The sequence below is a fragment of the Nyctibius grandis genome, chromosome 24 (assembly GCF_013368605.1).
Source record: "Nyctibius grandis isolate bNycGra1 chromosome 24, bNycGra1.pri, whole genome shotgun sequence".
Classification (NCBI taxonomy): Eukaryota; Metazoa; Chordata; class Aves; order Nyctibiiformes; family Nyctibiidae; genus Nyctibius; species Nyctibius grandis.
Genome location: NC_090681.1, coordinates 3,225,213 through 3,240,535, shown reverse-complemented (window position 1 = coordinate 3,240,535; position 15,323 = coordinate 3,225,213). Strand labels below are relative to the sequence as shown.

Sequence of the window (15,323 nt, the reverse complement as noted above, 5' to 3'; positions counted from 1 at the left end):
TAAGCATTCTCTCATCTTGCTAAATGGGTATTTTCAGGGACTTGACCAGTCTGCAGCTACTGAAGAGTGAAGACAAGTTTTATTCTAAATGAAGTCACAGGAGTTTGTGTTTATTTATAACATGAAATAGCACAAGCTGCTTGCTTCTGCAAGTAAAAGCTATATACAGCTTAAGTTGTTCTGCAAATTACTATTACACTAAATATACTATTGATTTTATATTTAATGATGTCTACAAAGTATTTTTTGATAGAACTTCAAATGGCCTGCTAAATCTATACCAAAAACTTTAATAGACAGTAGGGCTGTGGTCTGTGCTTTGCTGGAGAGGACTGTTCAGACGGCAGTTCCTCTCTCCAAGTTCTGTTTGATCTCGGCCGTGTACTTCCCGTAGAACCTCTCTGCCTTCTTGTTGAACTTGGCGTTCCGCTCGTTGATGTAGTCGATGTCTGCGTCGTCGTTGTAAGGACGCCGGCGACTGTATTTCTCACGCTTTTCAATTCTGTAAGACAAAGGGCAGCGTTGGAAGACCTGGGGGTGAATCCTGTGGGTGTGATTACACCACACTGCTTTATCTTGGTATTTACTTACTGCTTTTCGAGATCTGCGACCATTCTATCAACCCCTTCCTTAGATGGCACGTGAGTCCCATGGAGGAGACTGTCAGCCGTGGGATAAAGCGCTTCACCGCTGGATATGAGTAACAGAGGGGCAGCAGTTACACAACCATACTGATCACTGTGAGATTTCACTGCTGCTGTTTGGGTCCTAATTTAGCACTTCAAGGCCCTTGTATTGAACTGTGGGAGTCAACATTCAGGTGAGAACAGGCTCATACTGAAAACAAGCACTTGGAATTATTTTGAGACACACTAGCACATGCCTGTGAAAGGTACCAAAACCCACTGACATTCTAAATCTCTCTGAATGCAACTTGGCAAGTTCTCATTTGTTGGTCACTCTCCTCTGAAACCACGCCAGGCTCCTTCAGAAAACCCAAAGCCTAGTCTGAGAAACACAAGTAATCTACTCAGGCATTTAAATAAAATCTAATTGGCAAAATACTTCTGCAAACTCAGTAATGCCAGTTTGAAGAAATAAACCTCATCAATTAGACTACTGCCCCAGCAGAGATTGCAGAGCAGATTATCAGGGAGGCCACAGGTTGTAAGACTGTTAAAAAACTAATCTCACAGTGATGTGAGAGCATGCATGAGCTGAAAGGATTAGCTAAAGCCTTTAGTGTTTGCTAATAACGTAGAAATACCACAGACAGTATCAGATGACTGAAATCAAACTTACTATTGCTCTTTGAGCTGCTGGTACTGCTCCAGGTCGGGTTTGATCTGCCGGGTTAACCTCTGGTACTGGCGCAGCTGAGCAGCTGCGTAATCTGGGCAAGAAAATGAACCAGAGTTAGGGTGAAGGCTCTTATTTCAGGTGAAGGCTCTTATTTCATGACTCGGTTAGCAGCTGACACACTAACAGAGGTGTTCATTACAGACAATTACATAGTTAAGCCATTACCTGAAAATCCTAGATCGGGATTTTTCCTCTTCTTTTTCCTCTCCCATCTGTCAGCATCCTCAGCACTGATCTCCAGCAGTTTAACTTGCTCGTAGTCTTCACCTCTTGCTGCACACTCCTAACACAGCACAAAGAACACTTCTGCTTTCACAAGAAGATAGTGGCCAAGCACCAAACCTAGTTATAACTACCTAGATCAGTCTGGTCAACCTCTAGTGCAGGACAATAATTTAGAAGTCTAATTAGGAGATGGATTTTGGGGGGGTAACGGCTGTATAAGCTCCCAGGACCATCTAGCCACCACGAAGGGGGATCAGCATCCCAGCAGGGTCACGGGAAGCTGTAACTGTGTGTTTACCTTCTTTTTTTCCTCCTCCTTCAGCTTCCACTCCAGCCGAGCTTTCTTGGCTTCCCAATTTGCGGGCAATTTAAGTCTTTTATCTTCTTCCACCACTTCTTGGTGATTCAGCTTGCGAGCCTCGTTCTAGGAACAAAGCGCTTTGTCACGCCTGGCAACGCTCGGTCACCGTAACAACAAAACCGGGGCCCCCGAGGGTGACAGGAGCCCGTCCCGGGAGGGGGCCGCGCCGCGTAAAATGCCGCGTTTGGCGAAGGGCTAAAGAAACCATCACCCGCGTGTGCCGGGCGGGGGTTAGGGACGGGGAATCGGTGGCACAACCTCCCCGGGGCCACCGGGCCGCGGGCGGCCTGCGCCCGAGCCGGGCCGGGCCACCCCGCCGCCCCTTCCGCTTCGCTTCCCCGCGCGTCAGCGGCAGCGCTGGCAGGGACCGGCCCCGGTCCCGGTCGCGCTCGGGCCGCCGCCGCGTACCAGCTTCATGTGGAGCTCGCGGAACTTGCGCAGCCGCTCCTCCCGCTTCTGCGCTGCCGCCGCCGGCGCCGTGCCAGGCCGCGCCTCGTCCTCCGAGCCCGAGGAGTCCTGAAACGACCCACACTCAGCCACCGGCACGGGGAAGGGGTCGGGAAACCCCCCCTTTTCCCCCCGCCGCCGCCGCCGCCTCACCCCGCCATCGAGCTCGGGATCCCCCAGACCGCTCAGCGCCGACACCGCCGCCGCCATCGCGCGCGACAAACACTTCCGCTTCCGGCCGCGCGCCCGTCCCGTCGGAGAGCCCCGCGGCGCTCGGGCGCCCCCCAGCGGCAGGGAGGTGCTGCCGTCCCCTCAGCCCCTGAGGCGGCCGCGGCCTCCGCCGCCGCCACCAAACCCCTCCGCGCTCCTCGCCTCGACGCCTGCGGGGATTTTTTCCCCTCCCTGGAGCTGGAGAGGGTTGGGGCTCTGCTCCCCGCCAGCATCTGGTGGCTGGGCTTGCCGTGATGGCGGCCTCCGGTTGCCATCTCCCCTTTCACTGCCTGATGGTGACGCGGGGCCTTTGTGAGGTGGCCACGGCCTCCCCGGTCGCTGTCGCTCTCCAGTTCCCCTGGACTGTGCATTTTGCACGTGTGGTTTGGGCTTTACGGGTGTAATTTCTGTGTGCTGAGGAGAAGCAGATGAGAAGCGGCGACTCTCCGTTTTATCTTTGGATTTAAAGCCTTGTCGCTGCACCTCGGAGCCGTCGGGAAGGCGGCCTCTAAATTACCCCTGTGTCCACGCCACTGATGTCCCGGCAGGCAACGTACTGCGGGCTTGGAGGGACTCCATGCTTTAGTAAACACTGTTATCAACCTTTTTTTAGTCCTTCCGAGAAATCAATGGGGTGATGCAAACTTTATAGTCAGAGTAAGGAAGCAGCACGTGGACCAGGTGATCTCTGCAGTGCCTGCACTCACCTGGAAGCACCGGCGAGAGCCAGGGCAGAGCCTGGCGTAGGATGAGAAACCAAACAGCATCATCCATCTGGGCTGTCTGTCCACTCGGTCCCTCTGGGAATCACTCAGGTTACCCACAACAGGGAGAAAGTTGCAGCTCTCACAGAAAATGAAAAGTTTTGCTGCAATTTCTGAGCAAAGAAATTAAAAATTTTGCATAACATTGCTGCAGTGGCCAGGATCCTCCAGCCTCACAAAGCCAAAGGTAGATTTATTATAAGGGTTCATCAGTAATACTGATATGCACACACAAATGCATCTCTGTGTATGTGTGTAATGTCTTTATATTCGTACAGTAAAGGTAGAAGGGTTCAGGAGTTTCGTTTTTCTTTGAAGGAACGATCCAAACCCCGTAAGGTTAATAACTGCCAGCTGACAATATGTTTTTTAAATTGACCTTGTCATCTGCAGCTCGTGACTTCCCAGCAGAGGGAAACGCAGCACAAGCGATGAGGGTTGTGGTGGTGGCAGGCAGCCCTGGCAAATGCGAACTCCCTCTGTTCTCTTTTAACTTCACTTTCTTCCGCTGCCAAACTCTGATGCATGCTGAGTGATTAAAAATATCAAATACAGTGTTACCCAGCAAGGAGTCAAGTCAGAGGGAAAAAAAAAAAAGAAACCCAACCTAGCAAAGCCAGTGCTGTAAAACTGAGCAGACTGGGGCAAAAAATGGGAGGCAGAAGGTTTTTATTTAGCCCTGTTGACAATATCTTAAGAAAAAGGGGAGGATTGTCCTGGTGTGGTTTGGTTTTTGGGTGTCCTCCTTCACCTGCCTTCTCCATATCCTCGTGGCTTGGCTGGGAGTTGTCAGATTTCCATGCAGCCAGAGCGAGCTGCCACCACACTGGGGACAGAGACCACTGGTGCTGGAAGAGGGGAGATTTCTGAAAGAAGCCAGCAGTGGTTGATGTCACACAGTAAATTGGGCAGTGTGCTGTCAAAATCTGAGTTATGTGCTTGGGCCACAGCTTTACTGACGTCTCTCTGCTCCATCTGGGGCTCCCAGCCCCTCTGCCCTGAGGTTGTCCCTCAGGTCCTGTCCTCACTGGCTCTGAGCCCTTTGCAGCGAGGGGTGTCCCACTGCATTTGTAGGTGGCCCCGTGGAAATAATTTTTAGTGAAGGTGACCAGTGCATGCCAGGAGCAAAGAAAAGCTGAGAAACATCTTGCTGCCACTGCAGCAGCAACCCTGGCCATGTCCCGGCAAGGCTTGGTGCTGGTAAAGAGGAGCAGCAGGATCAAGCCCTGCTCGCATGCCCTAAGACGTGCTCTGCTTCAGGGGCTGTCTCCAGGTCCCTCATGTGTGGGAACTGGGTGCTGCACTTGGGATCGCAGCAGTTTTGGGAGCAGGGAGGGATGCTGGCCTGGCTCTCGGATGCATGAAGCACTGCATCAGCTGCGCCACACCGCATCTCCCACCCGCGGTCCCTTGACTGGCCTTTTATTTTCTGGCGCATCCAGACAATGTCCTGTGACACCTGAGCACTGGGTCACTCTGTGTCTCCTTCAAACATGAGTTAGGAGCAAGCAGAGGGGCGAGGGGCAGGGGAGGAGGGTGGGCTCTGGGCAGAGGCTGCCCCAGGGATCTGCTCTGCTTGGTGACATGGGGGTGGCCACAGCTCGGCCGCAGAGCGGGGCCATCAGCCCTGGGCGCAGCGGAGCCTCTGTTCCCTGCTCGCTGCCCTAATGCAGTTAGAAAATAAACCCAAGAGGTTTCCCTGGCTTCTGTGGATTTGCTGCTGGGTCCGATGCCAGCTCAGGGAGCTGGGTTCCTGGTGCAGGTGCCGAGTGCCTCCCCGGCTCGGCGGTGCAGCTGTGGATCCCAACCCGGCCTGAACGAGCAGGGAATCCACCCAAACCTGCCTTGCTCCAAGGCACAGGGACTGGTCCTGCGCGGGCTGACAGTGAGTACAGGCAGATCTGCTCTTGCTGTCTCTTACAGTTAATTTATTTTTAGATTAAAAAATGTTTTTATTTCTCATGCACACAGAATTGGCACTGTTTTTTTGGGTCGTAGCTGACTCCATTGTCTTCTCCAGTTATGCCTCCCCTGCAGTGCCGAAATGAAAAATTCCAGTTACATATTGTACAGGGGCTGGGAGCTTGGAGGAACTGACTCATCTCGGTTATATTTGTCCTTTTCAAAGGGGAAGATCCTGGTCGAGGGGTGGTGGGGGAACAGCATCGGTTATCTCCCGTCCACCGTGGCAAACGTCACACTTTTATCAGGGGTCCGCAGGGTGCACGGCCGAGTGTCCCCACGAAGGGAACCGGGCGTCCTCGCAGTGCAAAGCTCCTCGGGCTGCTCGGATCGGGGGAGCAGGGAAGGGAGGGGCTTGTGTCGTTTCTCAGAAAAATAATTGTGGCTCCAGCGTGACAGAGGCCACGGCGCGCTGCCCAGGACGCGAGCCAAGCCCCCGCGCGACACCAAAGTGTGGGTGTGCAATGCCATGGTTTGGGTGTGCAATGCCGTGGTTTGGGTGTGCAGTGCTGTCATTTGGGTGTGCGGTGCTGTCATTTGGGTGTGCAGTGCCGTGGTTTGGGTGTGCAATGCCATGGTTTGGGTGTGCAATGCCACAACCCACACCTGCGATGCCACAACTCCACCGTGCGCTGCCGTGGGTCAGACCCACAGCCCCGCAGTCCTTGTGCTGGGTGTGGGTGCTGCTGGGGACCCAGCAAGGCGCGATGCTCTGCCGCGGCCAAGGTCGGCTCATCTCCCCTCGGTCCCGCAGGGGAGCTCGCCCTTCCCCAGCCGCCGCGTGTCACATCGGTGCTGTCACATCCAACCTGCCACATGCGCTTCTCGCGTGTCAGAAGGGAGCCGTGAGCGTGCCGGGGGATGCGATAAGGCCCCGGCATGCGGTGGCGTGAGTACAGCTCCCCTGCGCCGTCCCAGCAGCTGCGGGAGCCGCTTCCACTTCCTGCCCGGCCCTGCCTGTGCGGCGCAGCTCCGTGCTGTTCAACAGCTGCCGCGCTCCATCCTGCTTCGTGATGAAAGGTGCTTTAGAAGCGGAAGAACGTTCTGACGATCAGGAGAAATAATGTACAGGCAGGGCTGGAGGCAAGGCGAGCCGGCGCTCATCCCGGTCCCAGCCCTTGGGATGGGCGGTGGTGGCGGGGGGATGGAGGTCCTCAGCCAGGCAGCGGCGCGGGGACCCTTCCCCACCTCTGATTTTGGGGGGACCCACAGGAGTGAGCGTGGGTGGCACATCCAGGGGCTGTTCACCGTGCTCCCGCTGGGCCGGCTCGCTGCAGTGCCATCCCGGCAGCATGCCAGCAGCTGGGAATCTCAGACCCATGGCCAGATCTCCTTTGTCAGAGATGAAAATTTGGGGCAGGAAAAGAGGCAACGCCAGGGATGGCTGCGGGGGCTGGGACTGGCAGGGAGAGAGCGTGCTGGGAAACCCTTTGCGGGCAGAAGCACTGCTTTGGGTAAAGAAGAGGAAAACCAGACCTAAAACTTGCATAGGAGCAAATCAAACTTGCGATAACCACATTAATCCAGCAAGATGGGCAATATACGAGTCTACTAGAGGTTAAGACTAATTAGAGCATATTTACTTATTGGAACAGATCTAATATACTGCTTTATTGCGTGTAGTCATTAACCGTGAAGAAATTTGGAGAGAGAGGAAACGTGAAGATTGTTTGGTTTTTAGGGAGAAGAGAAGCTGGTTTTCTTCCAGTCCGGTTCCTTTCCATCACAGCCCGTTGTTTGTGTCCTGTTGGGTTGCAATTATAATCTTTCAGATCAGACACATAATCATTGGGCTGGAGAGCAAAAAGTACCTGGGTAATGTGCTTAACAGAAATTAACCTGGTTACGTTCGTACTCTATTGAAAATGAGAAAGTGCTGATGGTCAAAATCAATTCCTCCCCAGCCAAATTACTGCAGGGCCGGCTTAGGGTTTCAGCTAAATGCTCAGCCCTCCAACAATGAGCCTGGCGGTATTGAATTAGGCTCCTGATCATATAGTTCAAATGATGGCAACGGGTTGCCTTTAATGCTAGCAGCGAGCGGGTGGGCAGAATGGAAAAGTCACCCCCTTTCCCCCCGGAGGGTCCCGCTGGGTGTCCCTGGTGACAGGCTGTGGGCGAGCTTTGCCCGAGCCTTCCCCGTCCGTGTTACACCCAGTCAGGCCGGGATCGTAGCTCAGATTGGGATGATGGGCTGGGGGACGTGGGGTGGGATGGTTTGGGATTCGCAGCCCTAAGGGCTGATAAATCACAGCCTTCCTGGGGGATGTTGATGTTTCTTTTGGAGCCTTCTTAAGTGCCCGGGGAGCGGGGCAGCTCTGCGCAGCGCTTGTCAACTCCTGCCTGGTTACATCTTTTCCCTTAAAAGCCGGAACCTCGCGGAGTTTCCTGGATGAGAGCACCTCAGTCATTAACCGTGAATTCCAAATGAAGCAGATTTACAGTATATATCACAGAAATATGCCGGGGTGAGACAGCAGGAGAGCGGCTCTGGGCGCTCACCTCTGCGTTTCTCCCCTCGCTGGGCTCTGGCTGGGAAACGGCCCGGCCGATGTGCTGCCCTCGAGCATCGCCCACTGCCCCGGCCACCCCGGCAGCCCTCCCCGGCAGCACGCTGTGCCACAGGACCGCACTCTTAGGGAAATGCCGGGCTGGTTCTCTGCAGCGATGGGTCCTGCCGGCCCCTGCGGGATGGGGATGCCTTCGGGGCTCCCAAAACTCAGCAGCAGCAAGGATTGATTGCTGGGGGCGGACATTTCCCTGGGGGAATGTGACAAGTGGCAATTAATTAGCTGTCAATAACAGGGAAGGATGGGAGCTGTGGTCCTGCTGTTGTGATTAGGAGGGAGAAGGAGGCCAGAGGGAAGGATGCTGCGAGCTGGGCAGCGTGGGGGGGACTCTCCTGCTGTTGGTACCAGCATCAGTAATATGGAGTCCACAGCAGCATGGGGGTCCCGAGAGGCTGCCCTGGACACTGGGGATTTGCTTCCCTCCCCGCTGTGGGACACGGGGCCTGGGACACGGCTGTCCTGCCGGGCGCACCCCAGGGATGTGCCGGGATGGCCCCGTCCCCAGCAGGCAGCCGGGCAGAGGGTGGCTGTGGGGGAACAGCCTCTCTGGGCGCGGAGGGAGGATAACGTAACATTTCCCCTGATCAATGAAGATTTTGGTTTGTGAGTTATTAGCCTGGTGTCATAAACTATCTCAAAACCACAAAAGTAAAATAATAAATCTCCCTGTTTACCTCCTGTGTGTAGTTTTTAAGTACCCGAGTCCCTCCAGGCATCTGTTCGATATTGCATCGGCCAAACGCGAACACAAATCACAAAGATAAAGCCGGATTTTGGGGAATATCAGTCAGTCTGTGCTGTTTTCCAGCACTTGGTGCTGTGCGGGGAAGCTCCCGTGGGCTCGCCGGGCACCACGAGCGAGCGCCGACCTCGTGGCGAGCGCAGGAGGGCTGGGGCTGAGCAGGGCTGGGGAAGCGCTGGGCGAGGGCAAAGCCACTGTGGGTCCTGGGGATGTGTCCCTGTCCCATGTGGGCCCCACTGAACGTTTTGGGCACCTCACCCCTGCCTTGCTGCCCCCTCACCGGTGCATTTTTACCTCTGCAGAGATGGAGCTTTCCCAGTCTGATCATCGCTCTCTTGTAACGCCGCAGCGAGCCCCACTTCAGCCGTTGCTAAATATCAAAGGGCAGCCGGTGCTGGTAAGCAGCAGGTACCTCACCCCCAAACTGCAGTTCAGTTCTGGGGGGACAGGGGCCAGCTCCCCCCAGGGCTCCCAGTGCTCCCAGTACACCGCCCCTGGGTGCAAACCCAGAGGTGCTGGGGGTCCACAGGGCACCCACGCCAGCGGAGGGGCTGTGCCCCCCTCACCCCCATCCTCTGCCCAGTGCCCTGGGGAGCCCAGAGGTGTCAGGGTGACTCCTGCCCCCCCGATCCTGCCCACTCCTCCTGCCAGCCACAGGTTTTCTTTTTAAAGATGCTTCTGGTCGCTCTTCCCAGTATTTTTGTCTCCTGGCTGTGGCCGCTGCATCCTCCCTCATCATTAACCGCCTGGCTTGGGTTGCTCCGTGGTTTTCCCCTATCCCAGCGGTCTCTCCCCTCGTTACCCACCAGAATAAACCTTTCAAAGAAGAAAAAAAGACTGGTAAAGGCTATTTCAGACAGGGGCAGGGCCGGCAGGTTCCCCTCTGTGGTGCTGGGAGCCGGATCTGGGGAAAACTTCCAGCTGCAAAGAGAAACGCTGCGCCTGGCTGCAGGTGAAACCTGGGAGGAAAAAGTGGGTTGCAAAGGCAGGGGAGGATGGTGGGGGATGCAGGAGCTCACCCCAGGGTGCTGCACAGCACCGGGGAGGGATGCTGGAAACCCAGCCTGGGTTTCGGGTGTGAAGCAATCAGGGTTGGGGTGTGATGGCTTTAGTGAGGGGAGTTCAGACAAGAAGGACGGGGCCACGATGTCTCTTTTCCAGGGAGATGTGGGATGCACTTTGCTGCTCGCCCGCAGATCATGGAGCAGTCGGTGACGTGGTGCGTTGGGGCACGTCACTGCCTGGGCATCGCTGCGCGTCGTGTCTGCCTACGAGCCCTGGGAAGGAGCCGGGGTGCGAGCTGCTTCCCGCGGGCCACCCCGTGCCCCACCGCCCCTGAGCCCCGCACGCAGCCTCTCTCTTTGCAGAGCAGCTCTGGGAAACGCGTCGTTTCCCGTCTCGGCACCTGGATTTCAGGAACCCCCACGCTGTTCAAAGGCGGAGGGGGAGGAAGCCACCCCTTCGCAGACCATCCCGTTTCCCGACCACGGGGAGCCGGAGTGGGGTCCTGCTCCCTCCGTGTCCCTCAAAGCCGCCCCATGGCCAGCGCAGGACTCGGGTTCACAGGGCTGGGGCACCAAAAGGAGCCGAGGGGGAGCATTTTGGGGGTGCAAAGCTGAGCTCCCCGGCCCCACGCTGCACCCCGTGCTCTCTCCAGACGCTGGCAGCAGGATGCTCCCCAGCCAGGCTTGCGTCTGACACACCAGAGCAAAACCCTGCTACTACACAAGGGGTTTTTTTGTGGTTGCAGAGTCGGATTCTGCTGGGATGTAAACAGGTGCAGCTTGTTGGGCTCCTTCGGAGGCCTGATTTTGGCCCCTAAAGTGTTAAGTGAGTGCTAAGCCCTATAAAATTACCCTTTCAGCTACTATTTCTGCACAAAAGGCTTTCAGCGACAAGATATGCCAAAGCATCTGATGAAGTAATATGTCTATTCTCATTTGTGACATTTATTATTAACAGGGAAAAGAGAAAAAAAAAACACCCAGCCAGAAAGAACTTTTAATTGAAGGACTATTGTGCCGTGGTAACTGCTATTAAATTAATCTGCTGCATTCCTTTCCACCCACACACTTTAAAACTTCCTGGTTATAATTAGAACCATTTAAAACCAATTTGACACTCCTCGGATGATGCAGTTCAGCTGCTTAATATGGTGAAACTTTGGTGAAAGGAGCAGAAAGGGGCTGCGAGCAAGCTGGGTTTGCTCAGCTCTCGTGGAGGATCAAACCCAGGAGCTGATGCTTGTGCACGGGGAGGTTCAGTCCTGTGGGAAAATGCGAGCTCAGGTCTGTTCTCCTCCGGCTCTGTGAGTCCCCCTGCGCCATGGCCCGTCTCAGTCCTCTGCAGTCATCCCATGGGAGATGCTCCCGTGAGAGCTGCCTGAAGCATCCTTCGCCCGGGGATGCATGCGGGTGCTGGGAGGGCTGGGTGATGCTGGTCTTTGCTGGGAGGGGGGGTGAATACCTTCCCCCTGTTTTGGGAAGCACCTTGAGCAGTCGCCACCTCCTTTGTGCAAGGTGATAAATGCACCAAAATAAACAAATGTGCTGATGCAAAAGTGTTTGGGTGTTTGAATGTGGTAAAAAGGATGTAACTGCAGGACCGAAACGGGATTTTTTGGCAGCAGGAGAGCTGCGGGGCGTGCTGATGCCACGCACCAACGCACTGCCTGCCTCGACACCTCGGTCGGGGTCAGGACACCCTCAGAGGGTGCAGGTCCAGTGCTGGCGTTGGGAAGGGTTCTCCGGCTGTGCGGGAGCTGGGGTGTAGCTGTTCGCCGGGAGAGCAAACAGAGAAACCACGAGGCCTGGCTGAGAACTGGTGCTGAGCCTCGGCGGGTGTCACTTCTGCAAATCTGTTCCTGCTCGGTCGCCTTGATCTGTCATTCTCGTAACCACCTGGGTGGCATTTCGACGGTATCTGCGGGGCCACGCGGAGCTCTCGAGCACATCCCTGACCACCTCAAGGCAAAGCCAGTTCCTCTAACCGGCCCTGGAAGATCCCGTTAGTCACGGTATCTTTACTGTCACCTTCTGTTTCCTTCTCCATTTGGCTTTCAGTTTTGCGACATGTGTTAACCAGGACTGTGCGCCGGATCCAGCCCCGGCCCCGCAGCTTCCTCACCCGCCGTGGGGATGATTTCCTCCCAGCACCCACCTTGCACCCCTCCGCCCGGCAGTCGGGGGTGTGATGGCTTCAACCCTTGCGTTTTGGGGGAAAACATGGTGGTTTGTGCTCCGTACCCTCCATCCCACATGCTTTTCCCTTCAGGGGAAAAAAAACCTCGAGGGCTCGAGCGTTGCCCCCAGTTCCCTCCGCTGCAGCTCGGTTTCAGGTTCCTGTTCAGCCCTTGGGGTCGTGGCTTTTCAGATGTGCTACGCACAGAAATTTGGGCTTCCGTGGCCCCGGGGGCTCCGCAGAGCCCACCCTCTCAGCGGGGCCGGTAACGGCTCCGGGTCCTGCTCGCTGCTGCTGCCAGCTCACCCCCTGCACCATGTAGAGGTCCAAGCACGTACTTAGCCGTTCTGACCAGCGCTATTTGCCCTCCTTTTGGGGCCAGACCCCCCTTCCCATGCCAGCACCTTCCCTTTTCTCTGACCTCGCTGCTCTCCCCCTCGCTGACATTTCACGTCTCTCCCAGATGCCCTTAATCACCTTCAGCTCATCCTCGTCTCCCTCCCTGGTGCCGCCCCGTTGGGGCTCAGCACGGTGGCACGAGGTGGGGATGTGCTCTCATGCCCCGTCCAAGCGAGTGCCGGGGCAGATCTGCCAGGAACAGCGAGGAGAAGGAAATGTGGATTTTTTTCCTCCAAGCAGGCCCTCGCTGCAGGGCAGGGACCCTCGTCTGGGGCTGGTGATGGGGAGCTGCAGCTGACGGGTCGTCTCCGCAGGGATGGAGCACGATGGGTTGGCTGGGGCTGGCGTCACTGCGTGTACAGAGGTTTTTTTTGGGTTGTTTTTTTTTTTTTAATAAACAAACTCCAATTTTTTGGATTTTGAATTTCTTCCCTCCTTCTGTCCTCCCCCTTCTTCCGCTCTGGAGCACGATCAACCCCCAAAGAACAGAGGTTATTTATGCATTTGTCTAATCAGTGTTAGTTGGGTTTGTTCTTTTTTTTTTCCCCCCTTCTTGCTACTTCGTAATTTTTTCCCAACTTTGGAAGTGCGACAGAGTGGCCAAAGGAAAAAAACAAAACAAGGATATTTCTGCTACCCTGTAACTTTGCAAAAATGCTGCGTGCCTGCGCTGGTGCGCGGCGGGAGGCGTAACGAGAACCAGGGGCTGCGAGCTCCGGCCAGACGGAGTAAAATTAGCCGAGGAGGCAGGAGAGGGGGAAACGTCTTCATCCCGGGAAGCCTCCGGAGCCCAGATGGGTTTGCACGGAGTGAGCGGGATGCGGAGAGCGCTCGTCCCTTGCAGCAGAGCCGAGTCCCCTCTGAGCCTCCCCATCCCTCTGCCTTTGCCAGCTCTCCTCCCTCCAAAACCCAGACCGGAGCTGATTGTCTTTTGCTTCCCCCCGAGCTGCAGCGTTTCCCCGGCTGCTCCCCAAACTGGGCGCCTCCATCCCGTCCTTGATGGTCGTACACAGCGGAGCTCCTGGAAGGAGCCGTGTCCCTGCAGCCGCCTCTCCCGGACCCCCATCCTCCCACGGCCGGGGGGAGCAGGAATGACGCGTCCCCTCCAGCCACCCCGGGCAGTTATTTCACTTGTTGTTTACAAGCGGCGTCTTGGCAGGAGGCATCAGCCCGGCGGCTCTGCCAGCGTTCATCGCCGTGCTGGCACCCGCTGCTGTGCGGTGCCATTGGCAGTGGCCGTCCCTCTGTGTCCCCGCAGGCAGCTCGCCATCCTCAGGCAACAACCGAGCAGGGGTTTGTCTGTGCCTGCCTGTAAAACGTACTGATGCTGCTTGGATTTGTGTCTTCAGGAAAAAAATTAAATTAAAACATAATCCACGCTGTGTATTTTTAGGTGTAGGAATCCCTCCGGGTCCCCGACGCGGGGCTGTTGCTGGTCTCTGACGCCCGTGTGCGGCGCTTGCTGGGGACTCTCTGAGTATTTCTGAGAAACACCATGGGCTGCGCTATTATTCATATATATAAATGTCCATTAAAGTAAACGTAGAGATTAGGATACGGACAAACGCAATTAGGGAGTCGATGCTGCCAGATTGGAGGTTCCTTCTTGAGCCCCTTTGGGGTTCCGTGGATTCAGAAATGAAGCCCAGACCTGCAGTTTGGAGCTGGTTGCAAGAGGCAGGGTCGGACGCCTGGCACCTGAGCTGCCCCGCAAGGCAGCTCCAGCGGGACGGGGTGGAGGCAATTAGGGATTAATCAGCTGCAGTCGGTGGGAGGGAGGGAAGGAGGTGGGTGCTCGGGGTTATGGCTGTGCTGCATGCCAGTATCTCTCCACAGAGCTGGTGAAGGAGCTTTTGGCTGTTCCCGTCCTGCAAAGCGCTGGGGCTTCTTTGGCAAACGTGAGTCTCGGAAAGTGGTTGCTGCTCCTCGGGGCTGTCGTGATGCTGAAGTATCTCACGATACACTCGGGGTTCCCGTGCGTGAGGGCGCTGGGAAAAGCACGGGCTGGCAGGCAGCAAAAGGGTAACGTTTGGGCTGCCCTGATGCGGGGCTGGTGCTGGGGAGCAGAGGAGGAATCGGGGCGGCCCCTGTGCTCTCTGGCCCAGCAGCTTTAGGGGGTCTCTGCACAGTGCTGGGATGGGGTGGCCAGCAGCTAATCTTGTGTTTGGCTCCCTGGAAATACCTGCAAAGCTTTGCAGCTGACTGAAAGAAAAAAATTCAAAGTGTTTTCTTTTGGGCTGGCTGGAAAAGGCTTCTGGGCTGCTTCACAAGGTGGCTAAGGAAGCGTTTATATGGAAAAAAAAAAGCCTTTCTCATCAAAAAATGGGAGCGCTTTATTTTGAAGTACAAAACGTGCTTGATGGCTTTGCTGATAGCTCAGGAAATGGAGAGAAACTTGTGGAGTATTTGGTTGTCGCTAAACGTGCCAGTTCAGCCCAGCAGCTCCCACTGGAGCATCACCTGCAGCCGGCGTGCCGGGCTGTGCCGAGCTGCTCCCGTGGCTCCCAAACCCCCAGAAGAGCGTGGGGGGAATATCAAGGCACCGGCTATTTGTTTGAACAAGACTCTTCTACGGGAGCAGCTCCATGACATGCTCGGGCTGGAGAAACTTTCCCCCTGGCCTCCGAAGCTTGGCCGGTCCCAAAGGTTGTCACCCAGCGCGGTGACACCCGAGCACTTAGTGGCCTCTTGTCAGCCCCCAGATGAATTATTTCTCTTTACTTTTCTTGAGTCGGATTCTCTCCATTTGGTCTATTGATTTGAATTTTAAGTGAGGGGGATAATGTTGTTTTTAATGTGCTGAGCGGGGAGCTGAGGACGCTGGCGGGGGGCATGGGCGCTGCAGAAATAAATTGAATTATTATTGCGTTATTGCGGGGGGTGAAGGTGATTTGGGTGGCTGCACCACCCTTGCGGTGCTTTGGGGTGGTGGGATGAGCTTTTCCTTGCCAGGAGCCTGGTCCATGCTGGATGTCCATAAATCCCTTTCATCCCACGTGAGGACTATAGGAGCAAACCCAATGCAAAGAAGCCCTGCGCACCTCGGGTGGCTTTGGCATTAAATATAGATGGGGAGCAAATGAGCTTAATCAAGTCGAAAT

General features: G+C 55.6%; 1 protein-coding gene across 1 annotated transcript; it reads right to left on the bottom strand.

Moving 5' to 3' along the window:
- Window positions 1-89: 89 nt before the first annotated feature.
- Window positions 90-2,622, bottom strand: SYF2 (SYF2 pre-mRNA splicing factor). The gene is made up of 7 exons (XM_068417912.1): window positions 2,549-2,622; window positions 2,357-2,464; window positions 1,886-2,011; window positions 1,528-1,645; window positions 1,303-1,393; window positions 592-690; window positions 90-502 (listed from the first exon to the last, which is right to left on the bottom strand). The coding sequence occupies exons 1-7, from the start codon at window positions 2,603-2,605 to the stop codon at window positions 337-339; spliced, it is 765 nt and encodes a 254-aa protein (XP_068274013.1). The 5' UTR covers window positions 2,606-2,622; the 3' UTR covers window positions 90-336.
- Window positions 2,623-15,323: the final 12,701 nt, after the last annotated feature.

Excerpts from the sequence above, each read along its gene's own strand:
- SYF2 (XM_068417912.1), bottom strand. The coding sequence starts at position 2,605 with ATGGCGGCGGCGGTGTCGGCGCTGAGCGGTCTGGGGGATCCCGAGCTC. Across the intron at positions 2,465-2,548 it reads ATCCCGAGCTCGATGGCGGG|GACTCCTCGGGCTCGGAGGA; the intron begins GTGAGGCGGCGG and ends GGGTCGTTTCAG. Across the intron at positions 2,012-2,356 it reads GCGAGCTCCACATGAAGCTG|AACGAGGCTCGCAAGCTGAA; the intron begins GTACGCGGCGGC and ends CTTTGTTCCTAG.